At 39.0% G+C, this 26,320-nt stretch overlaps 1 protein-coding gene across 1 annotated transcript; it reads left to right on the plus strand.

Annotated features, from left to right (window-relative positions):
• Window positions 1-564: 564 nt before the first annotated feature.
• Window positions 565-25,988, plus strand: hhex (hematopoietically expressed homeobox). Its single transcript, XM_003223777.4, has 4 exons — window positions 565-987; window positions 17,332-17,510; window positions 19,330-19,380; window positions 21,602-25,988. Exons 1-4 carry the CDS (start codon window positions 648-650, stop codon window positions 21,833-21,835), a joined length of 804 nt encoding a protein of 267 aa, XP_003223825.1. The 5' UTR covers window positions 565-647; the 3' UTR covers window positions 21,836-25,988.
• Window positions 25,989-26,320: the final 332 nt, after the last annotated feature.

Genomic DNA, 26,320 nt, shown 5'->3' on the forward strand with positions numbered 1-26,320 from the left:
GTAAATACAGTAATTACTACATAGCATTACTGCGTACTGAACTACTTTTTCTGCAAAAATTTGTTGTATAACATGATATTTTGATGCTTAATTTGTAAAATCATAACCTAATTTGATGTTCAATAGGCTTTTCCTTAATCCCTCCTTATTATCCAACATTATTCGCTTATCCAACATTTTGCCGGCCCGTTTATGTTGGATAAGTGAGACTCTATTGTAATACTGCTATGTAATACAGGGTAGATGGAGTAGGTTTCGCTTGATCAGTTAGTGTCTTGTCCACACTGCAAAGGAGTTAAATTGCATTATAGGAGTCTTTGTAACTGATCAAATAATGCAGGATGAATGGAGACCTGGCCGAGTGGGGATTCGAACCCGTGCCGCCAGAGTCCTAACGCGGCGCTCCATCCACTACACCACTCTGCCCCATACGCACGTCCTTCTCACCCAATGTGTATTAGAAGGGGTGGGAGGGCGTGGCCAGTCCCCGCGGTGGGCGTGGCTCCCCGGAGGGGGGTCTGCCTCCGGATTGGCTCTCCGCGGGGCCTGTCAGGGAGTGGCTCCTCCTCCCTTGAGGCTGTGAAGAAAGAGACCTGTGGCACTGGCTTTGGGACCCTCGTCGAGGAAGCAGGCTCTCGTTGCCGGCCATGCAGTACCAGCCACCGCTGTTCGCGCCCAGCCCTCTGCTGCAGGCGCCGCACCCGACGCCCTTCTACATCGAGGACATCCTGGGCCGAGGCGCGCCCCCGATGCCCCCTCCGCCGCCCACGCTGCCCTCGCCCAATTCCTCCTTCACCAGCCTGGTGGCCTCCTACCGGACCCCCATCTACGAGCCCACGCCCATCCACGCCGCCTTCGCCCACCCGATGGCCGCCGCCGCCCACTACGGGGCCCCCGGCGCCTATGCAGCCGCGGCGGGAACCGGGCCCCTGTATCCGTTCCCGCGGTCCGACTACGCGCATGCGCTCATCCGCCACGACCCCCTGGGTGAGTAAAACAATCAACATTAGGCTGCGTTGTTACATTACTATCCCATTACAATTACAATGAAATACTTCCATTGGAGTGTGTTCAGGTGGGGAGGTGGACCATTAGAGGGTGATGGGACAAACTGGGAGCAACTGGGGCACCTTCCACACAGTGAATAATATCCCACAATATCTGATTCGATCTGGATTATATGGCAGTGTGGACTCAGGTTACCCAGTTCAAAGCAAATATTGTGGCATTTTCTGCCTTGACATTCTGGGTTATAGGTCTTTGTGGAAGGGCCCATAGATAACCCAGTTCTAACCAGATATTGTGGGATTTTTTGCCTTGATATTCTGGGTTATATGGCTGCGTGGAAGGGTCCATAGATAACTCAGTTCAAAGCCGATATTGTGGGATTTTCTACCTTGATATTCTGGGTTATATGGCTGTGTGGAAGGGCCCATAGATAACTCATTTTAAAGCAGATATTGTGGGATTTTGTGCATTAAATGACTGTGTGGAAGGGCCCACAGATGACTAATTTTAAAGCCGACATTGTGGGATTTTTTTTTTGCGTTAAATGGCTGTGTTTTTTTTGCGTTAAATGGAAGGGTTCATTGATAACCCAGTTCAAAGCTGATATTATGTGATTTTCTTCCTTGATATTCTGGGTTATATGGCTGTGTGGAAGGGCCCATAGATAACTCATTTTAAAGCAGATATTGTGGGATTTTTTTTTGCATTAAATGGCTGTGTGGAAGGGTCCACTGATAACCCAGTTCAAAGCTGATATTATGGGATTTTCTACCTTGATATTCTGGGTTATATGGCTGTGTGGAAGGGCCCATAGATAACTCATTTTAAAGCAAATATTGTGGGATTTTCTGCATTAAATGGCTGTGTGGAAGGGTCCACTGATAACCCAGTTCAAAGCAGATATTGTGGGATTTTTCTGCTTTGATATTCTAGGTTATATGGCTGTGTGGAAGGGCTCTGGTTTGGGGGTGACAGGAGTCTGGCTGGAGTTTCTATTGTTATTATTACTATTATCATAAACAGTAGTGAAGGAAATTAAGCTGGAGCAATAAGAAACACCATAATGTTTATGGACTGGAACAAAGTACAATATGATCTGATGCCACAAGAATGTGAATATATATTATTGTTTTAAACTATTTTATGATGTTTTATACTTTGATCAATGTATTTGGATTATTTCCATGATTTTAATATGTTGTAAGACCTGTGAGGGAGAAAAGCGGGATATAAATACAGATTTATCATCATCATCCTCACCATCTCTCTTTCCTCTCTTAAAGGGCACCTAAGGGCCCTTCCACACAGCAGAATATCAAGGCAGAAAATCCCACAATATCTGCTTTGAACTGGGCTGTCTGAGCCCACATTGCCATATATCCCAGTTCAAAGCAGAAAATGGGGGATTTTATTCAGCTGTGTGGAAGGGGGCTGGGTTATCTGATTCCACACTGTAATATACAATTTTAATTCTTAATTTTCTTGCTGGCTTATGTTTATCACTAATGACTGAGCTTCACAAAATATACTATTTAATTATATTATGTTTAAGTTCAATTATGTCTTCTTTTTTGTTTAGTTTTATAAATTTATTTTGAGATTGTTTTATACACTGTTTTGATTTGATTTATCATTGTCTGTGTTCGGCATTGAATGTTTTGCATTTTATTACTTTTGTTGGAAACTGCTCTGAGTCCTCTCAGGGATATAGGACAGGTACAAATGGAGTAATTATGATGATGATGACGATTATTATTATTATTATTATTATTATTATTATTATTATTATTATTATTATCATCATCATCCCAGTTCAAAGCAGATAATCTGGATTGTATTCAACTCAGTGGAAGAGTGCTCTACTCCTCTAATTCATTTGGAGCCAGCTTTATTTTTAGGAAGCAGCCCATTTTACAATTATTTATTATTATTATTATTATTATTATTATTATTATTATTATTATTATTATTATGTTAATACAATTAGAGAGAAAGATGAAGTTGTAGGATTCCTTCCTTCGTTTATTTTAAATAGAGGTTGGGCTTCTACACAGCTATACAACCCAGAATATTAAGGCAGATCATCCATAATATCTGTTTTGAACTGGGTTATGAGTCCACACTGCCGTATAATCCAGTTCAATGTGGGTTTTATACAGCGATGTGGAAGAGGCCCTTGAAAGAGGGAAGAAGTAGACCAAACTGGGAGGAACTGGTTTAAATCTAACAAGAGTCTGGGAAGGAGTATTATTATTATTATTATTATTAATGCTATTTTCCTTGTTATATTTAAACCAATAATAATAATAATAATCCAGCATATCTATCTTGTTTGCTGTGTCATAATAAAATAATAATAATTATTAATAATAATAAGGCAACGGGAGAGTCAGGCAAAGCAGCCCATAGTGTAACTATTTAAATTAGAGGGATTTCCTCTCCTTCATTTATTTTGAGAGGGCAAGAGGGACCATCCATAGGGCAAACTGTGAAGGACTGGGAGGCACTAAAAATCCCAGTTTAGGGAAAATAGAGGTCTTTATTCATACAGCTGAATAAAATCCCACATTATCTGCTTTGAACTGGAATATATGGCAGTGTGGACTCAGATAACCCAGTTCAAAGCAGATATTGTGGGATTTTCTGCCTTGATATTCTGGATTATATGGCTGTGTGGAAGGGCCTTGAATCTATATAACGGACCATATAAGGCCCTGGGATCTAAGTCCTGCCATGAAGCAGGGCTCCTCACCTAGAATGAATGCAGAGCTCTATTTTGTCCCCTTAAAGAGCGCGTGTTCCTGTTTCCTCTCTTTCAAGAACAATTGCGTAAAAGAATCAGCATGTGGCCGACAGAAAAAAAAAAGGCTTTTGAGAACAAGCACGACTTTCTCTTACTTTTCATCCCAACAGCCTTCATCCTTTAGACATTGTTTGTTTGGACTCATTCAGGTTTTTTCTTTCTTCCTCCAAAGCAAGACTGTCCTGGCTTTTCTTGGGATCATATCAAGGCCTTAGCGGGGCAATAAAAGACTTTGTGAAATTATATTGAGTCGTGGCAGTGAAAGTGGTATCGAAAATTTCTTAATTCTACAAGGTAGAGGCACCGGGTTACCCAGGGTCCTTCCACACAGCCATATAACCCAGAATATCAAGGCAGAAAATCCCACAATATCTGAACTGGTTTATCTGAGTCCATACTGGCATATAAACCCAGTTCAAAGCAGAATACGTGGTATTTTATTCAGCGACCCCAGAGTCCTGGAGAATTTCAACCTTTCTTGTTACTACCTTGTATTTGGTGGAAACGGAGTTTACGCTGGTTTCCAATTTGCAACGAACAATCAAACAAAAAACGCAATCCTGACCCTAACACGCGTTTTTGCACGTCGGAATGAGTTTCCTGGCAGACACGTGTTTCAAAACGAGCAGGATCCGAATCTAGAACGCGACCTTGAGGCGTTGCTTACTCGAGATTTTGGTTCTCAAGGTCCATCATAACATTAATTCAGTTTGAATTGGCAATGGCTCAAAACTACAAACTGGGATTTGTAGAACTTTTGGTAAGGAAGCCTGAAGGCCGCCTAAAACTAAAAGCTCCAATCGTCCCATAGCATTGAGTTGAGGCGATGAAAGTGGTGTCGAACTGCATTAATTCGCCAATGTAGATGCACGCTGAGACAGGACTTAGTTTTTCAACGCCTCCGCCAAGGGTCGCAGCAGGAATTAGTTTTTCCAATCAACGGATTTAATTTCGGGGTGGGTTATAAACAGTCAGATTCAGATTCAAGCCCGTTCGAAGCGAAATGCAAAGGAGCCCTCCAAAATAACTCTACTGGTCCCGCATCACATTTTCCTCCAATCCTGACATTTCCAGCATTTGTTGTTGGTGTTTTTCCAGCCCTTTCCTGACTTAGAGTAAACCTATGGCTGTTTTCTTGGCACGGTTTGTTTTGCCTTTGCCCTCCTCTGGGGCTGAGAGAGTGTGACTTGCTCAGTGGTCGCCCGCGGGGTTTTCAGGGCCAGAGGAGATTCGAACTCCAGTCTCTTGTCGTCGTTCAAACCACTGCATCAATTTACTTTCTCTAGAATTACAGCGCCTTTAAACATAAGGGAAGTATTTAGAAATAGAGTTTTAGGCATTCAAATTCCTCCCCAAGTGTAAACAACAGTGGCTAAGTCTCTAGGTCCCAGTCCTGGGAGAGAATATAAACAGCAACAATAAGCAAACGAAAGTAATAACAATAAGCTAACAGATAATAATATAATAACATTAATAATTATAGTATTAATTATTAATTATTATTAATTACTATCATTAATTATTTTATTATAATAATAATAATAGAATGCGAAAGCCGCAAATCTACAAGGACTGAGTGTGGCTTGTTTTCAGTATCCCTGAGTGCATCCACACTGTGCAATTAATGCACTTTGGCACCATTAATATTGCTGAGGCTCCATAATATCGAATAACGGTAACTGTTGGCAAATTTCGTTTGTATGCTCTGGGTTTGGTCCCCTCCTTCGGGGAGATGGTGGCGGCGGGTGCAAAAATAAAGTAATAATAATACAACAATCATATAACTACTTATAGTAATGTTATATTACTATATTATTATTATTATTATTACTATTAGTATTATTTTTATTCTATAACTGTCGTTTTGTAAGCCTTCTCTGCTTGGGCTTTTTGTAGATTAATGAGGCAGAAGAAAGACTATATTGCATATATACAGCACAGTCTCGCTTATCCAACGTTCTGTATTATCCAACGCGGTCTGCCTTGTAGCAGTCGATGTTTTTGTAGTCAGTGTGTTCACTACATTGCAATGTTTTGGTGCTAAATTCGTAAATACAGTAATTACTACATAAAGTTCCCGTGTATTGAACTACTTTTTTTCTGTCACTTTGTGTTGTAAGACATGTTGTTTTGGTGCTTAATTTGTAAAATCATAATGTAATTTGATGTTTAATAGGCTTTTAATTGATCCCTCCTTATTATCCAACATTTTCGCTTATCCAGTGTTCTGCCTGCCCTGTTTATGTTGGATAAGCGAGACTCTAGTGTGTGTGTGTGTGTGTCAATATATCTTTGGATATATATAGAGGGAGCTTTGGATAGCATTGGGAGGGATAGATAGATAAAGATCTCTCACCCATGCATTGATTCGGCTGTGTTTCAGATAGATAGATAGATAGATAGATAGATAGATAGATAGATAGATAGATAGGACCAGAGCTTCTCTCCCTCCCTGCCTCTCCCTCTCCCTCTCTCTCTGACTAGAGCTACACTTAAGATGTACCTGATTTACAACCAAATTCAGTTTAAGAACAAACCTACAGAACCTATCTTGTCTCTAACACTGGACAAGATAGATTTCTTTATGTTATGCATGTTTTCCTTCAATCTTATATATCTCTAACATTCCTGAGAGCAAAGGTGCATGGGCACTGTCACAGCAAACCGTTTTTGTAAATCAAGATAGAAATAAAGAGCAATACTCTGAAAACAAGGGAATTCTAGACAGGAAGCAATCAGGGCCAGGTAACACCTCCCAACAAAGGATTCCCCAGGCAGGAAGCAGCCAGGCTTTAAAGCTGCGAGGCTATTCAATGCTAACCAAGGTGATTAATGGCAACATTCACACTTGCCTCCAACAGACAAGAATTCTTTCTCCCACCCTGGACCTTACACAGATACAGTAGAGTCTCACTTATCCAAGCCTCGCTTATCCAAGCCTCTGGATTATCCAAGCCATTTTTGTAGTCAATATATCGTGATATTTTGGTGCTAAATTCGTAAATACAGTAATTACAACATAACATTACTGCATATTGAACTACTTTTTCTGTCAAATGTGTTGTATAAGATGTTTTGGTGCTTAATTTGTAAAATCATAACCTAATTTGATGTTTAATAGGCTTTTCCTTAATCCCTCCTTATTATCCAAGATATTCGCTTATCCAAGCTTCTGCTAGTCCGTTTAGCTTGAATAAGTGAGACTCTACTGTATATAAACCTTACTTGCCTAGTTTCCAACAGACCTCATAACCTCTGAGGTTGCCTTCCATAGATGCATGTGGACAATGTCAAGGAAACCATGAAAATGAACAACATCTGGCTATCAGTATTTAAAAAACCTCTATAATCAGGACAGTAAATAAAGAACAATACTCAGAAAACAGGGGAAATCCAGACCAAAAACCATCAGGGCCAGTTAACACCTCCCAACAAAGGATTCCTCTGGCTTGGACGCAACCAGGCTTTGAAGCTGCAGATGCAGGGGAAAGTCAGGAGAGAATGCTTCTGGAACATACAGCCCGGAAATCTCACAGCAACCCAGACAGATAGACGGATAGATAGAGCTAGCTTTGGATAGTCCAGGGAAAGGTGAACAGAGGCACCCCTGCATTGATTGGGGAGTGTTTGGGATTGCGGGCTTGGCTTGAGAGGCTTTTCCTCCCTTCCCGGATATCTTGAGCCCTCGATAGGAGTCAATCTGGTTTCAGAAGCTGTTAAAAGCGTTCTTTCCTGCCTTCCCGGCGCAGGCTGCTTCCTCGGGCCCTTCGTGCACGCTGCTGATTATTTTATCGACATCCTCAATACAGACAAATTCAGGAAACACTCCGCTTCTGATAGCCTGGATCCGTTTTTCTGATATTGTTCATTTCCTCTGCGCGGGATGGGGTTGTGTGACAGCTAAAATAACTTGTTGCTTCCTTCCAAAATTAAAAAAAAAACCAAACCCATAAGGGATGGCTGAGGAGAAAAGAAAAGGCTTGTTTTCGCCCGAATTGCTAAAGCCTGACGCAAACGAAATCTTGGAGAACAATGTTTGCCTTTTTTTATTCCCCTCCAAAGCGCGCCGGGAGATCAGACAGAAACACAAACAGCTACAGGCTGTGCTCATTAGATCTGGAATAATGTGGCTTGTTGTGGAAACAAGGATTGGCGAGAAAGCCCCAGTGGAGACACCTTTCCCTCAGGATAATTCTTCCAGGAGTGAATTTCCCTTCCTGTCCAACTTAATTCGTTCCAAAATGTAAATGCATAGCCAACACCGTCTTGTATCCTAAACCTTCGATTCCTGAACTTCCCAAGAGACTGAATTGCTCTGATCCATCGTAGATCTCCAGAAAGGAAGCAGAAATTTAAACTGCCTTGGCTCAATGCTACGGAATCCTGGGATCTGTGGTTTGGATCTGGGGCAGACCCGGAATTCCATAGCATGAGCCAGGGCGATTCAAAGCGGTGTCAAAACTGCATTAATTCTATAGTGGAGATGCACCCGCAGCGTCTTCCTCCAGAGCTCAAACTACTGTACAAATTACAGTAATCATAATAACAGCTCGAGGCAGGTTCTTTCCAATATAATTAAAATACAACAGATAACAAATATATTACTATCATTATTAATATTACTATTAATAGTAATAATAACAGAAATAATAGCAATGATTTTTCTTAACAGCTCCTTCCCGAGGCTCAAAGCAGATGCCAACATAAAAACAATAGATAACACACATATACACACACATATACAATAGATAAGAAATGTATTAATAATACTAATACAGTACTAATAATAGAAATTATAGTAATTATTTTTCTTAACCGCCCCTCCCTAAGGATCAAAGCAGATGCCAACATAAAATACAATAGATAACATACACACATACATATACACACACACACATATATACACACATATACAATAGATGAAAAATGTATTAATAATACTAATACTAGAAATTATAGTAATACTTTTTCTTAACAGCTCCTCCCTAAGGCTGGAATCAGCTTCCAACATAAAATGCAATAGAGTGTGTATGTGTATGTGTATATATGTGTGTGTGTGTGTGTGTATATATATATATATTCAAACACACACACATACATACACACATACAATAGATAACAAATGTATTATTATTAATAATAATATAAATAATTGAAATAATAGCAATGCTTTTTCTTAACAGCTCCTCCACAAAGCTGGAAGCTGGTTTCAACATGATTACAGTATTATAGATAACAACTATAATAATAATAATAATAATAATAATAATAATAATAATAATAATAATAATAATTTATTTCTTATAATCCACCTCCATCTCCCCAAAGGGACTGGGCGGTTTACATGGGGACAGAGCCCTAAAAACAACAGTTAACATACAATTAAAATGTATAACAAAAATAATTTAATAACATATTAACATGAACACACAACATATCAATTACAGAACAAATGTGGGACTATTCAAGTATACAAAAGTGGGACTATTCAAATATATATCCAATAGATAAGAAATAATAATAGACACAATAGTAATTATTTTTCTTAACAGCTTCTCCCCAAGGCTCAAAGCAGGTTCCAACATAAGTGAAACACAACAGATAACAAATATTAACAATAGAAATAATAGTAAAGATTTTTCTTAAGAGCTCCTCCCCAAAGATTGAAGCAGGTTCCAATATAATTAAAATATAATAGATACAATCATTTAAGACACATAGCTATTAGACTTACTGGGAAGTTAGTTAAAACAGAGTTTACTTCTAAGGAAAGGCATATATATAAAGCAGCCATCTGCTGCTGGATTAAACTGTGTTATTTGGCAGTGCAGATCAAGCTTCAGATGTGCTGAGGAGGGGTGTGTGTGTGTGTGTGTGTCTGCAGCTAGGTTTTCTAAGTTGTTTATTAGCAACCAGGGAAGACAACAAGGGTGGAGTATAAAGTGCTCTTTAATTGTGATGGTAATGATTATATCGTTTTGTTTATCTAGCGCCATCAATGTACAATGCTTGACAAGTAAAAAGGGTACAATCTGAAAGAGATGTGCATATAGATAAACACATACAGAGAAGGAAGGAAGGAATCTAAAATGTAAAACTGCAATGCAATTGTTAAATCATCCAAATAAAGCACAAAATATAATACAATATGTAGCAAACTGATCAATAAATAGAAACGAACACACATTTGATTAAACGAAAGGTTTGGATAAAAGTTTAGAGACCACTCCCCAAATAAATTGTATTATTATTATTATTATTATTATTTATTCTGTGTCGCCCTTGGACCAAGAAGCACCTCAAGGCGGTTTGCCAAGGTGAAAACACAAGCAAAACCTAAGTTATATAATAACATCCTTTTTAAATGTGGAGGATCATCTTAATAACAGATTGTACAACAATAACAGATTGTATAGAAGCCATTGAAATACACAAGCCTGTGGACAATGTCGATGGAAAGGAGGAAACAATTAAAATGGACAATATCTTGCCACAAGTATTTTTTTTAAAAAACTCTAAAATCAGGACAGTAATAAAGAACAACACTCAGAAGACAAGAAATCATCAGGGCCAGTCAACACCTCCCAACAAAGGATTATTCCAGGTTGGACGCAGGCAGGCTTTGATGCTGCAAGGCCATTCAATGCTAATCAAGGTGACCAACTGCAACATTCACACTTGCCTCAAACAGACAAGAGTTCTTTCTTCCACTCTGGACATTCCACAGATATATCAACCCCATTTGCCTAGTTTCCAACAGACCTCACAACTGCCTAGTCTCCATCACCATTATTGCTCTCAATGGTATTTAACATAATAGCGTTGACCAGGATGAGCTTATTTGAAATTAACATGGAGATGGCCTGTACTCAGCCGGATCTCTGTAGCAATTCACCATTAATTACCTAACTGTTATTTTTAAGTGTTAACCATAAACCAGGCTCCTGATACATTTGCAAAGCAATAATGTGACCCACACGTTCTTGTGAAATGCTGATGATGCTTGAAATTTCTCTCCTGAATCAATCTGTCAACCTTTTGCTTATGAAACTTGGTGGTTGCTGTCACAGGAGGTCCAACTCTTTGTTTGTCACACAAGTCAGATGTTCCCACCTCAACATCTTTAAACTTACTCGCCCGCTTGCATTCACTGATGAACCTCCTTTGGGGTGACACATTCTGCTGTCAAGAATTCGGTGACTGCACGTTGCTTATAATAATATTATAATATTAATAATAATTTTATTTTTATACCCCGCCCCATCTCCCATCTCCTTAAGTTGCATTGACCGACCATCTGTGCAGGGTTCCATACTTCGCACTTTAACAACACTGCTGTTCAATGCTAAGGCTTCCCGCCAAATGGAACTGTAGAGGAGAGTCTACTGAACAAGCCATACCTGCTGCATACCAGGACTGCCATCTGCTGAGGAGTTACGAAGGTGTAGGCATTACTTTTCATTCAACCCTCATACTTCCCGCACACCGAGTTTTGCAATTCTTAATACAACAGTACTGTAACCCCCAAGTACATCTGTACCTTGCAGCAACATTCAGAAGGAAAAGGGAAGCCGGGTGGTCATGAACAGGGAGAAGATGTAGGGAGGTAAATGAGAAATAAATTAGAACAGAAGCTAAGTGCTGCTTCCAACTTTCATATTCCCCAATTAGTTTATGATCTGGAGGTAAAGTGTTTAACCTCGGGGTCATGATCTCTTTCCCATCCTCATCCCACTGTGAATATATTTCCTCTAATTTCTCACCTTCTTGTAGCTATAGAAACTTGGAATACTACTTCTTCCCAGAAAGCCCTTCACAACCTCTGAGGATGCCTGCCATAGATGTGGGCGAAACGTCAGGAGAGAATGCTTCTGGAACATGGCCATACAGCCCGGACAACTCACAGCAACCCAGATTGTATAATATACTAATAACAATTTTAAAAGGAGGGAAAAATCTGAAAAAAAGCAGCCTTTCTTTTTTATGCCCTCCAATGCCAAAACATATTACAGCCAAATATTATAGTATTTATATTCTAGCCAAATATTATATGCCAAATATTATAGTATTTATAGTATTTAGATTATAGACAAATATTATTGTATTTTAGTATTTATATTCTAGTCAAATATTATAGTATTTATATTCCAGCCAAATATTATAGTATTTATAGTATTTAGATTACAGGTAAATATTATCATATTTTAGTATTTATATTCTAGCCAAATTTTATAGGATTTTTAGTATTTATATTCTAGTCAAATATTATATGCCAAATATTTTAGTATTTTTTGTATTTATATTCTAGCCAAATATTATATGCCAAATATTATAGTATTTATAGTATTTAGATTATAGACAAATATTATTGTATTTTAGTATTTATATTCTAGTCAAATATTATAGTATTTATATTCCAGCCAAATATTATAGTATTTATAGTATTTAGATTACAGGTAAATATTATCATATTTTAGTATTTATATTCTAGCCAAATTTTATAGGATTTTTAGTATTTATATTCTAGTCAAATATTATATGCCAAATATTTTAGTATTTTTTGTATTTATATTCTAGCCAAATATTATATGCCAAATATTATAGTATTTATAGTATTTAGATTATAGACAAATATTATTGTATTTTAGTATTTATATTCTAGTCAAATATTATAGTATTTATATTCCAGCCAAATATTATAGTATTTATAGTATTTAGATCACAGGTAAATATTATCATATTTTAGTATTTATATTCTAGCCAAATTTTATAGGATTTTTAGTATTTATACTCTAGTCAAATATTATATGCCAAATATTTTAGTATTTTTTGTATTTATATTCTAGCCAAATATTATATGACAAATACTATAGTATTGTCTGTAACCAAAATAATATTTGGGTACATGTGTCCATTGGGACCCATGTTCTTATCATGCAAGGTATACTTTGCAAATCTAGGATTTCCTACCAATATAAATGCAGGCGTTGATGAGAGTTTGTCAGTAGTCCATTTGCTTGTCTTAAAACAAGGACAAATGTATTAACAAATGTATTTCTTCTCTTTCTCGAATCAGTTTTGCAAAATGTATTTATGAAGAGAGTCAATCCTCCAGAACCTTTATTATTATATTTTGTTATCTTGCAGTTTATGCTAGTGGCGGAAGTGAAATGAATTAGTTGTGTTAGTATATTTTTAATACTGGGAAGTAAGTCTCAACAATTTCTATGTGGTTCGTTCCAATTTAAGCAGATTTTCTTAGAAGTAAGCCTCACTACGCATGTGATGTAGTGCTTTGAGCCTTAGATTATCATCATCTTCATAATCATTGCTATGATGATGATGATGATGACAGGAGTAGGGTCCTTTAAATTATAGTGGTTATAGTGTCGGACTAGATCTGTGTTCCTTTGTTGTTGTTCTGTTCCTTTAAGAGATGTGACCCTATAATGAGCCTTTCTTGACACAATTAGTTCAGAAGAGTTTTGTCATTGCCTTCCTCTGAGGCTGAGAGAGTGTGACTCAACCAAGGCTCTCAGGACCCTTCTATGCAGCCATATAACCCAGAATATCAAGGCAGATAATCCACAATGTCTGCTTTGAACTGGGTTATCTTGAGTCCACACTGCCATGTAATCCTGTTCAATGTGGATTTTATACAGCTGTGTGGAAGTGGCCTTAGTGTTTTAAGAGTGCATCCACATTGTGGAATCAGTGTGGTTTGACACTCCTTTTCACCAGCATGGCTGAATGGTTTATATAGATACACTAGCTGTGCCCGGCCACGCGTTGCTGTGGCGAAGTATGGTGGTATGGGAAATAAAGTATTGAGGAATTGGTGGTAGTTAAGGTAAAGGGTAAAGGTTTTCTCCTGACATTAAGTCCAGTTGTGTCCGACTGTACACTGAAGTGGATTATATTGCAGTGTGGAGTCAAGATAATCCAGTTCAAAGCAGATAATATAAGATTATAAATGGGTTATATAGCTGTGTAGAAGGGCCTTGAGTCTACACTGCCATATAATCCAGTTAAATAAGATAATCTGTATTTTATAGGCAGTGTGGAAGAGGCCTTAGTGAGGCCTAACTCTGCCTGTCCCCTGGGCTGCGTGGGTTGCTAGGAGACCAAGTGGGCGGAGCTTAGCCTTTTAACTGGCAGCAATTGGATAAAAACAGTTATTCCTCTCCCTCTAATTAGGACTTTATTTTTCTTTATTTTTTGTTGTATGAAGGTAGAAGCATGGATGAGGGGTTGTGCTGCCAAGTTTAGTGTTTCTGGGATGTGTAGTTTTGTTGTTTTGTCCTAGGCCGAAATTTCATTACCCTTTTATATATATAGATGGGAGTTGTAGATTGGCGAGGCAGAGAAGACCTGGGTCAGAGCAGCTAAGATGGTGTCAAAAGTGCAACAGTTCTGCAGTGTGGATGCATCCTAAATGAGACGTGATAACTTGATGATGATGATAAATAAAAGCCTTAGGCACATCTGCTCTGAAGAATTAATGTAGTTTAGCTCAACCTTAGATTTGAGCCTTAGATCATGACTTCGGGGATTTTTATTATCATCATCAGTAATAATAATAATAATGAAGAAAAACATCTGGAAAAGCTGTCACAATATGAGAATTTAAAGATCGAATTGCAAAGACTCTGGCACAAGCCAGTCAAGTTGGTCCCAGTGGTGATCGGCACGCTGGGTGCAGTGCCTAAAGACCTTGGCCTGCACTTAAACACAATCGGTGTTGACAAAATTACCATCTGCCAGCTGCAGAAGGCCACCTTACCGGGATCTGCATGCATTATTCGCGGATACATCACACAGTCCTAGACACTTGGGAAGTATCCAACATGTGATCCAATACAACAGCCAGCAGAGTGTCTGCTGTGGACTCATCTTGTTGTGTTTCAAATAATATTGATAATATTGATAATATTAAATTATTACTAATATAATAATAATTTATTATCATTGGCATTTATTATTATTATAGGAGCCCCCAGATGGCGTAGTGGACTAAGTGACTTGAAGGTTGGGTTGCTGACCTGAAAGCTGCCAGGTTCGAATCCCACCTGGGGAGAGTATGGATGAGCTCCCTCTATCAGCTCCAGCTCCATGCGGGGACATGAGAGAAGCCTCCCACAAAACATCCAGGCGTCCCCGGGGCAACGTCCTTGCAGACGGCCAATTCTCTCACTCCAGAAGCAACTCCGGTTGCTCCTGAAACGAAAAAAAAAATTATTATTATTATTAATTATTTTATCAATTATTTTATTAATAATAAAAATATGCCATGGAATCTTGGGAGTTGTAGTCTCTAGCCTTTTCTGCCAGTGCCTCACCAAACTACAACTCTCACGATTCCACAGCTTTTCATCCTGGCAACTGATCCAGTATCAAACTGCATTTATTCTGCAGTGTAGACGCACCCTGTGCCTTCTTCCTCGCCTGGGGAGAAAAGCAGCCAGAGAACAAGGAGGAAGTTTGGGGTGATTCTTCTCCTTTGGAGAGTCAGATTCACAGGAAACACAAGGGCGGCTGTAACTGCCCCCCCCCCCTCAAAAGGACTCCTGAGGTCAAAAGGGGATGTGGAGGGACTGGCCTACCCTGAACCCATGTGGAGGCATCTACACTACAGAATTAATCTAGTTTTATACCACTTCAACTGCCAGGGTTTAATGCTGTGAAATCTTGTGTTTTGGCGGAGACACCAACACTCTGGCAAAACTACAAATCCTAGGATTGTACAGCATCATTTAAAGGGGTGTCAAACTGTCTTCATTATACAGTGTAGACTAGATGCACCCATAGACTTCAAGCCCCAGAATATTTCTCCCATTTATAGACCCACTCTGTATTCCATGGATGTACTGTAGTTGGGGAACAAAAGCTTTCCCTTAATAAATAATATCAATCGGGCTGTGGTGCAGGATGGAGAGCAAGCCAGCTGTAACCAGCTCCAATGAATCACTTTGACCAGGAGGTCATGAGTTCGAGGCCCGCTCGGAGCCTATGTTTGTCTTGTCTTTGTTCTATGTTAAAAGGCATTGAATGTTTGCCTATATGTGTAATGTGATCCGCCCTGAGTCCCCTTCGGGGTGAGAAGGGCGGAATATAAATGCTGTAAATAAATAAATAAATAAATATCAATAACAATAATAATAATCATCATCATATTTTATTTGTATTCCGCCCTATCTCCCTGAGGGGAGTCATATACATAATGACACTATGTAACATGATTTTTGTACCTAGGTTAAAAATGTCATTTCCTAATGGGTTCTATCATAAAAACTTCAAAATAGTTTATTAAACTGCAAAAACTTTGTTTTTGTGGGACATTCTGCAGCACATTTTGCTGAAAATCTCATCAAGTTTCAACCAATTCAAGATAGTTTGTGACAGCCACAAAAACAAAGTTTCTGGAGTATAACAACTTATGAGTATAACAACCTTATGACCCTGTTTGCTGTGGTTTTATTTTTATGTCTCTCTCACCCCGAGTTTTAACTTAATGTTCATGTGGTCTGCCCTTGTTTTTCATTGTCTCCTTGTTTTACTTTGTAATGGATATTATTATTTATTGTATTGCTTATTGTATTGTGATGTGTTGTTCTTTTATATGCTGTTTATATTGTATTGTTTTGGGCATGGCCCCATGTAAGCTGCCCCGAGTCCCCGTTGGGGAGATGGTGGCGGGGTATAAATAAAGTTTTTATTATTATTATTATTATTATTATTATTATTATTATTATTATTATTATTATTGTTACTTTCAAAGTAAGTACAGTAGAGTCTCACTTATCCAACATTCGCTTATCCAACCTTCTGGATTATCCAACGCATTTTTGTAGTCAATGTTTTCAATACATCGTGATATTTTGGTGCTAAATTCGTAAATACAGTAATTACTATGTAGCATTACTGCGTATTGAACTACTTTTTCTGTCAAATTTGTTGTATAACATGATGTTTTGGTGCTTAATTTGTAAAATCATAACCTAATTTGGGTTTAATAGGCTTCTCCTTAATCTCTCCCTGTTATCCAACATATTCACTTATCCAACGTTCTGCCGGCCCGTTTATGTTGGATAAGTGAGTCTCTACTGTAACTCCATTTTCCTTCAGTCCCCAACATTTGGGCATTGCAGAAATGCACTTTAGGCGTTCAAGAAAAGAGGTTGGCAATGTTAGCAATATGAATATGCACCCAGCCAATAGAAAAAAAAATCTTCAATGTGAGTGATCTTCAGTGTATCCCTCTTTGCCAGTGAGGACATTTGGAGGTCCAGAGTTTGGGAATGACTACTTTTTGAAATGTATGGGGAGGTCAGGATTTTCAAAGGCTCTTGGTACCCTTCTCTTGTCTCTTTGGCACCCTCTGAGTCAGGAGAAGGTAGTTAAAGGATGCATTTATGTCATGAATGCAGTTTACAGCACAGTGACTACCCTGGCTCAATGCTATGAAATAGTGGATGGTGGGATGGTGACTTCTCTTCTTCTTCCTCCTCCTCCTTCTGTAGGGAAGCCACTGCTCTGGGGCTCCTTCATGCAGAGGCCACTGCACAAGCGGAAGGGTGGCCAAGTGCGCTTCTCCAACGACCAGACCGTGGAGCTGGAGAAGAAGTTTGAGACGCAGAAGTACCTCTCGCCTCCCGAGAGGAAGCGCCTGGCCAAGATGCTGCAGCTCAGCGAGAGGCAGGTGAGAGCGGTGCCAATGGGAGGCCTAGCCTTTAAAGTTGGAATTATATTCTTAGAATCCTAGAATAATAGAGTTGGAACAGACCACATGGGCCATCCAGTCCAACCCCCTGCCATGCAGGAAAAGCACAATCAAAGCACCCTGGACAGATGGCCATCCAGCCTCTGTTTAAAAACCTCCAAGGAAGAAGCTTCCACCAGACTCCAAGGCAGAGAGTTCCACTGTTGAATGTCATATCAGCATCAGCATCATCAATAACACTGTGTAACAAAATTTGAAAATGTTCTATTCCTGCTTTGAAAGTGTTATTCTCGTTTTAAATGTTTTGGTAGTTGTTCTACTCCAGAAACTTCATTTTTGTGGCTGCCACAAATTATGTTGTATTGGTTGAGACTGGATGAGATATTCATTGGAAAACTATAGCAAAATCTGCTGCAGTATGTCATACAAAAACAAACTAATAAACCTTTTCCATTTTTTAAAATGATAGAACCGATTAGAAAATGACATTTGTAAGCCAGGAAATTGTGTTACATAGTGTAATATCTTCCTTCCTTCCAAAAGAGACTCAAAGTAGCTAACACTACAAGTCATGCAATATGTCAACTAAAACCCAGAGCAAACAAACATTAAAACAGAACGATGCACAGAACCTATTAAAAATATGTAGGCCTCATCTACAATGCCATTATAATGCAGATTGAATTGGATTACACTATGTAACACAATTTTTGTTCCTGGGTTATAAATGTCATTTCCTAATTGGTTCTATCCTAAAAACATGGAAAAAGTTTATTAAATTGCAAAATCATTGTTTTTGTGGGATATTCCGCAGCATGTTTTGCTATAGTTTTTCAATGAAAAACTATATAGAGTCTCAACCAATCCAACATAGTTTGTGGCAGCCACAAAAACAAAGTTTCTGGAGAATAACGACTACTTTCAAAGTAAGCACCACACAATTAAACAGGAAATAAGATGTTCAAACCAGGAACAGATTTCCCCCCCCCCCCCAATTTTTTTGCATAGTGTTATATGGCAGAGTAGACTTATATAATTCAGTTCAGTCTGCATTATATGAGTCTACACTGATCACATAATGCAGTTCACATTATGGGGTTATAGGTAAAATCAATAACACAATTTGAAAACCTGTTAAACTACATAAAACACAGCACCATGTCTCATTCTTTAAAACTTTGTTCTTTAAAAGCTTGCCTGAAAAGAAAGGCTTGAGCTTGCCGCTGGAAGGACAGCAGGGAGGAGGCAATTCTGGCTTCCTTATGCAGGGAGTTCCAAAGTTGAGTTATAGTCCAAGCTCTTCTTCTAACTCCTTCCAGGATTTAGTAAGGAAAACTGCCTCCTGGTCTTCAGTCCACTAAAAGCATGGTGGATCATGTCCAGCTGTAGCCTCATCGTATCTCTTTTTACTGTTGAGGATGCTGGGCTGTTGTCAGATTGTTGCTCAGTGTGAAGGTGCAAATAGGATCATGGCCACTACCGATTTGCTTAAAAGTAGTCATGGTCAAAGCTGCGCATCTTTAGCTTGTTTTTTTTAAGCTATGGCAATCAAATTAGAAGATTTTCTTGGCAAAATCTGTTCAGAGGAGGCATGTGTACTTGCTCAAGGTTACCCAGTCGGTGTTATGGCTGAGCAGGGATTCAAACCCTGTTCTCCGTTGTTCACTGCTATAACTACTACACCTACTGTTCTAAAGAAAGGTATCCCCAGTTAAGATTTGCCTTTACTGGTTTCGGTTTTTTTTTACATCTTTCTCTTATTTAATGCCTCTGTCTTCTCCTCTTTGAACCTTTATAGGTTAAAACTTGGTTTCAGAACCGTCGGGCTAAATGGAGGCGGCTAAAGCAGGTATGGTGGGACATCTTGGTTGCGAATTTTTTGATAAGTTACTTTTTAATTTGCAAAGTGCTGTTAAACCTTTTCACTTTGAGAAAAAAACAAACAGTGCTGGTGGAGAAAGCCACCCTGTCCCCCAAAATCAGGCTTTTCCAAAGGGCTCTAAAAAAATCAAGAACACTCCTGAAAGGATCTCTTGATATTTCTGGTTCTGTTTCCAGTTGAACTGTTTCCAGGATTGGGAAGAAAATGTTTGTTTATGCAGTTCTCTTAACAAGGGGAAACACATTTGTCAGTTAAATGTGATCAAGGACAAGTTGGGGTTTGTGTCTGTGATAACTTGCAAGGTGAGTTAGGCCCCTTCTATACTGCCATATAATCAAGATTATCAAAGCAGATGATCCACATTATCTGCTTTGAACTGGATTATATGAGTCTAAACTGCCATATAATCCAGTTCAAATCAGATAATCTGGATCTGATATGGCAGTGTAGATAGGGAGGTCTTTTCTGTGGAAGCGCCTGGATCCTGAAATATATTTTGGAAAAGACTTCTCTGATACTTAGATTGTATTATTATAGCGCTGATAAAAAAAGTTTTAATTTCCCCATCATTTTAATTTACAACTGTCCCACCACATTCGTTGAGGTTAAGGGGTCCAGAACCCCTGTGAAAGTGGGGAAAATGTGGATTAAGCCTTTTTTAAACCAGGGAGACTATCTCTAGGGGTCATTGGTCCTCAGGCACAATTCTTTGGTCATTTTCCAATTGAATCATTCTGGAGGAGCTATAAATGCTTAGAAAGGGGTTTTCTCTAGGCGTGACTTAGACCTCCAGTGCAACCCTATAGTTAACTTCTATCAGAATTGCTTTGGACGGTCTAGAGACTCCTAGAGAGGGCATATTAAGCAAATGTGCAAGTCAAATCAAATCTGTATATGTTTAGGCTGACTGTACTTAACAGCTGTGTGCTGTTCACATGGTGTTAGTCCTATCTCTCGAAATGTTATCACTCTGTGAGCATTGTATGGATATTTGTTGTATCTTCTCACACCATCCTGGAATCCACATTCGTGAGTGAAGGGTTATGTAAGACCCAGATTACTTTGTAAAATGTTAAAAGAGCTTTCAAAATACTCTTTACTTGACCAAACCGAAAATATCACTAATTTAGAGAAAATTCTAGATTTAGTTTTGCACAGTTTTTGAAACTTTGGAGGGAATTTGTAATAAATTTGGTCTCCTGTCACCAGGCAGGGTTTTGTAATTCCTCTCAGCATAATGGCAAAATATTAATAGCTGTCTAATGACACAAGAAAGATTAAATTGTGTTCAATGGACTCTGCTAGGCAGTTTGTGCTGTAGCATGGCAGTTCAAGAATATAGAGGTGACTGGGAGCAGGATGGGGTAGTAATCCTTCCCAGTAACAACGTTCTTCTCACTGGGTTGTTGTATGTTTTTCGGGCTGTATGTCCATGTTCCAGAAGTATTCTCTCCTGACGTTTTGCCCACATCTATGGCAGGCATCCTCAACCTCTGAGGATGCCTGCCATAGATGTGGGCGAAAAGTCAGGAGAGAATACTTCTGGAACATGGCCATACAGCCCGAAAAGCATACAACAACCCTGTGATCCTGGCCATGAAAGCCTTCAACAACACATTTCTTCTCACTGTTGAGTGCCTTCAAGTCAGTTTTGACTCATGATAACACTAATGCTCAAAAGATAACAGCAACAGGGTTTTTTGGACAATATTTTTTTTTCCAGGAATGGTAAGCCAAGACTTTGAGAAGGTGCCTTCTGCACAATCTCTGTGTAGGTTTACATAGCTGAGTGGGGATTTGGACCCTGGTCATCTGAACATTCACATTAGTGTACCACACTGCTGTCTCTTACTATTCTTGCATATAGTAGGATGAAAAATAATAATAATACTGTAATAATAATAATTTTATACCCTGCCTCCATCTCCCCACAGGGACTTGGGGCGGCTAACATGGGGCCAAGCCCAATTTCTACAATAAACAAAATAAAATACATTCACAATAGAACAGACATCATTGACATTTAACATTAAATGTATTAAACCAACATTTTAACAACAATATAATGGTAAGTAAAACTGTCAAATAAGAACAGTACAGGATTCTCTAGGTGGTTGTCCTTCCTCCAAAAAGGCTCCGCCAGTGACTTGGTAGCATTGATCCCATGTCTCCCTGTGTTTGCTTTTAGGAGAATCCTCAGGCCAGCAAAAAAGAAGAGTCTGGGAATGAGGACAACCATCCTAGTCCCACGCCAGAAGGCTGTTTGAGTTCTGAACTTGAAAAAGAAGTTTCCCCAGGCCAGCTGCAGTTTGTCCTCTCACCCGCCTCTCAGGAGGAGCTTGACTCTGAAGTCTCAGATGACTCTGATCAAGAGGTGGATATTGAAGGTGACAAGGGTTATTTGAACGGTCCCCATCAGTAGCCTGTTTCTCCTCGAACCTTGAGAATGGATGTTCCCTCGGCTTGACTTTAAGAAGAGCTGGCTTGACGGAAGCAACCTATTTGCTGCAGAAGGAAAGATCTTTCCATCGGAGGGGGAATGAGACAAGCACACAGTGGCGTAGGTCTAATATCCATTGTTTGCGCTAGACTATCAATTGCTATATGGAATAAATCCTTTTATTGACTGGCAATTGATGCTTACGGTGGCTGGTGGAGCAAAGGACATGGTCATCTTTTGCTCCTCAACTTTCCAGGTCTATGACACTTCTTCTTCTTCCTGCTGGTTGGGAAGAGTGCTGAGACTAAATGGACGGTTCCCCTCTTTTCAGGCAGTTTGACTACATTTGCTTTTATGAACGAAAGAAATCTCTTGCTGTTCATCTATCTTCAGAGAGCTCTTTTTCACATCCTGCTGGAAATATCCTCCATCTTCCTCCATGGATTGAGGACATGAAGATCTTTTGGCCAGCCGAGGAAGGAAAAGTAACACAACAAAATGACAATGAACCTTTTGGTTTCCTGAGTTGAATATTCACTACTGGGATGGAACTGTTTGCAAGATGTCCTAAGTGTGGTGGATTTATAAGGGAAACAGAGGTTTTGCAGGCTGTCTTCTTTGTGAAAGTGTTTGTGGAGTTTAGTAGATCCCATCAAGATTGACAATGATGTATGTATAACTAGCATGTACCATGAAACATGGACACTGGGCATATGTCAGGATCTTTAAAAATCATATTGAATTTTATCTTAATTTTATTAGGAATCATAGAATGGTGAAGAAGACAAATGTATCTTTGTCCACAATATTTTCTACAGGAGGGACGGGCTAACTTAAGGGTCTTCTTTCCTTCCATAAGCAGATGCATTACAGATTTGGGATTTAAAGTGATGGGAAAAATTATGCAACACATCTGAGGATCCTCAAAGTTGGGGAAGGATGCTATATGTGCATGTTTATTGGAACCTAAGTCGTGAGTTGACATATTTTAAATGCAACAGGCAAAAACAGGGAATAATCTAAGATCAGCTGTATAACATATGTTTTTCACATTTACACCAATCAGAGTTTTTAGTAGTTTTTTTAAAAAAGAAAAGACATAGTCAAGAAAAGTATGTCATGATTTTAAGTTGTCTGTTTGTTAGCTCCAATCTTCAGCTTTACCAAAGCCATCTAAATGTTCAATCTATTAAAAACAGAATAGAAGGGGAGACGGCAACAGAGAAAAGTGCCCAGCACTTTGTAGGAATTAAAGCCACTAAAAGATTACAAAAACTCTCAGCAGGATTTATGTCTGAGTAGACATTGGTAAGCCTTGTTTTAACTCAGTGGTTCCCAACCATTGGTCCTCCAGTTGTTTTGTACTTCAACTCCCAGAAATCACCACAAGCTTAGCAGCTGTTAGGAATTGTGGGAACTGAAGTCTAAAACACCTGGAGGACCAAAGGTTGGGAAGCACTGTTAAAACTAAATGAATACTTTGACTTCAAACTAATAACTGGAGCATCACCAAAATCCTCAAAGTATTTGAACCACTCATTTGGGGAAAAAGAAGAAGGATAAAGCCAAAAGAAATGGAAATGAGATGGGATTGAGAAATCAAAGTTCATCATCCAGGTGCCTTACACAGTGTAAACTAGAAGAAACGCACTAAAGGATTACAAAAGCTTTCAGTAGGATTTACTTAAGTGTAGCGAACAGGAGGACATAGGTTTAAATAAACCAATGGTACTCAACCTATGGGTCCCCAGATGTTTTGGTCTTCAACTCTTAGAAATCCTAACAGCTGGTAAACTTGCTGGGATTTTTGGGAGTTGTAGGCCAAAACACTTGGGGGCCCACAGGTTGAGAACAACTGAACTAAAAGAATATTTTGAATTCAAACTAATTGCTCCAGTTTCACCAAACATTTTCAACAGGAGGCTGAGCCTCATTCAAGCAGCAATTGCCATTGGGGTGTGACAAGTTGATGGGGATTAGGTGTTGCTCAAGCTTTATATAAAGTTCCGCTATATGAGGGAATTGAGCATCCGTGGGGTTTTTTGGTTATATGTGGAGTCCTGGAACCAATCCCTTATTGATAGAAAGGACTGACTAGACACAATAAAACCCAGAATAAAACCAGCAAATGCAAATAATTGAAGAGAATCAGAATGTATTGCTGACAAAGACCAATTATAGAAAGGGGTGCCCATCTTACATACCGGACAGGCCTAGCATTTGGTAACACCCAGGGCTACTTAAGGTTTAAATAATAAATCATTCCCTCAACTTTACTTAGGACTTCATCCCATGACTTTAGGTTTCTGTTTCTGTTTCTATGCTTTTCATAAATGGAGCCCATGACATGACATAAGGGTACTTCCGATGGGACACCATGGGGCTCCGTTTACCCATCAAACAGAATAAAGCAGGAGAAAGTGAGGGAAAGACAGGCATTGACTAGATAAGGACGTGGAATGGCTGACCATCCCAGAAGCCTAGGAACTTTATTTCCCCCTCTTGTGGGATAAAGTCCCTAGTCTATTCTAGGATTCTTATTTCTTTTAAGATCTTTCTCCATTTCTCCCCAATCCTAAGTCTTCAAATGCTTCCCAGCTATTCTTTTGCAGGTTTGGTCTAGGAACACTCTGATTTGTTTTTGTAGGCTTTCCCGTTCTGATGAATCTTCCTAAGGAAGAGCCATTCACATCCCCAAAGCGAATAACTAATGAAAAGTTATGATGAACATCAAAATTATTCAGGAAAACCAATGAGTTAAAGCCACGCAACTAGAAAAAAAATATTGTGAATTAGCTGGTTTGATCCAAGCTCTGCGCAGAGGGACCTGTCTTTCAGCCATCTATGCTTTGCTGATGTCCAAATAAGATTATTGCAATGTACATTCTTTGAAGTTTGTTCAGAAAATGCAGCTAGTGCAAAATGCTGCAGCTGAATTGATCAGAGGGACCAGAACTTCTGAATCTGTATCATTTGCATTCTGGACCATCAACACTAGTTGCTGATACATTTCAAGGTGCAATTCTAACTCTTATACTGTTTACTTCTATCACAATCCTGCCTATTCTTGAACTCATCATCTTTGGCCTTTTTTCAAGTATTCCCTGTGAGAAAAGATTAGGGAGTAGTGACAGGAGAGAGGGTCTTTTTGGTTGTGGCCTCCAACAATTGACTGCTTTTAAATCTCTGCCTTAGCCTGACCGATTATTTCTATAATTTGCGAGGTGAGGGTGGGGGGTGAGAAGAGGACATATTTTTTATATTATGTTTTATGTTTAGGAGGGATTTTTTTTTACTGTAAGATGCCGTTGATTGAAGAAAAAGTGGAATTGAATGATTGAACTTGGAACCTTTTGCATTGAAAATATGAGCCCTGTTACAGAGACATAGGATGGAGCTCTTATGTTCTTTTCCAGCTGTCCTTTCATTTAAAAGGAATTTTTGTTCCTCAAATGTCACTTTTTTGCAGTGATGAATGTAAAATGTAGGCAATTTTGTTTTTTGAACAGGGAGGAAATGCACGCTTCAAATGCTCTGATGTACTCATTGATTCATGTGTTGTAGGAGCTGGTCCTGTAAAAATCTGTTTAAACCTTATTATAGGGTAATAATCACACTAAGGATATGACAATGACAAGTCCTGTGGCACCTTGAAGATGGAAAAAAATCATTTCAGGAACTACAACCTATTTCCTCAGATGTGTTGAACATAATCCAGACCAGATTTGTGTGTGTGTGTATACTTATTGTACCAGGGATGCAACTATGGCATGAGATTGACTTGAGCAAACATCCTACGATTATGTTCTTTTCATACGCTTATAACATGTTGCACTAAATGTCCATTTAGCCTGGTATTTTCGACACAGACTGGTACTGTTAGCTGGTTCTTTTTTATTTGGAGATGCTTCGGACTTTAACCAGGAACTTCAGCATGCAAAACCTGTGCTCTTGACACCGATTTAGGTAACACACATAGACCACTAAGTGGTAACAGAAGTCTCTCTCCACTTATTTGTGTTGTCTTTCCCAAACTGATTTACAGTGTTATAAAATGCCTTGTATTTTTTAATGATTGGCAATGATGTCATGAAAAAATTACAGAACATTTATAAATAAACACACTTCTCTCAAATGTGACTATGATCTTAAGCTATCGAGCAGAAAGGTGTCTCTGTCATCATTCCCCCGCACACAAGGGAAATGGGTGGGACCATCAGCCACTCGCTTTTGGGCTGGATCTACACTGCAATATAATACAGTTTCAGAATGCAGATTAACTGCATTGAACTGTATCATATGGGTCTACACTGCCATATAATGGAGTTCAATGAAGTTACTCTGCATTCTGAAACTGCATTATATAGATCCAGCCTCAGTTAATGGGAGCAGATCTCCCTTGGCTGAGGTGACTACTGCCTGCTATGTGGAAACTGGAAACTTTCATGGTCCCAGTCCCTACATAGC

The sequence above is a fragment of the Anolis carolinensis genome, chromosome 3, assembly GCF_035594765.1.
Source record: "Anolis carolinensis isolate JA03-04 chromosome 3, rAnoCar3.1.pri, whole genome shotgun sequence".
Classification (NCBI taxonomy): Eukaryota; Metazoa; Chordata; class Lepidosauria; order Squamata; family Dactyloidae; genus Anolis; species Anolis carolinensis.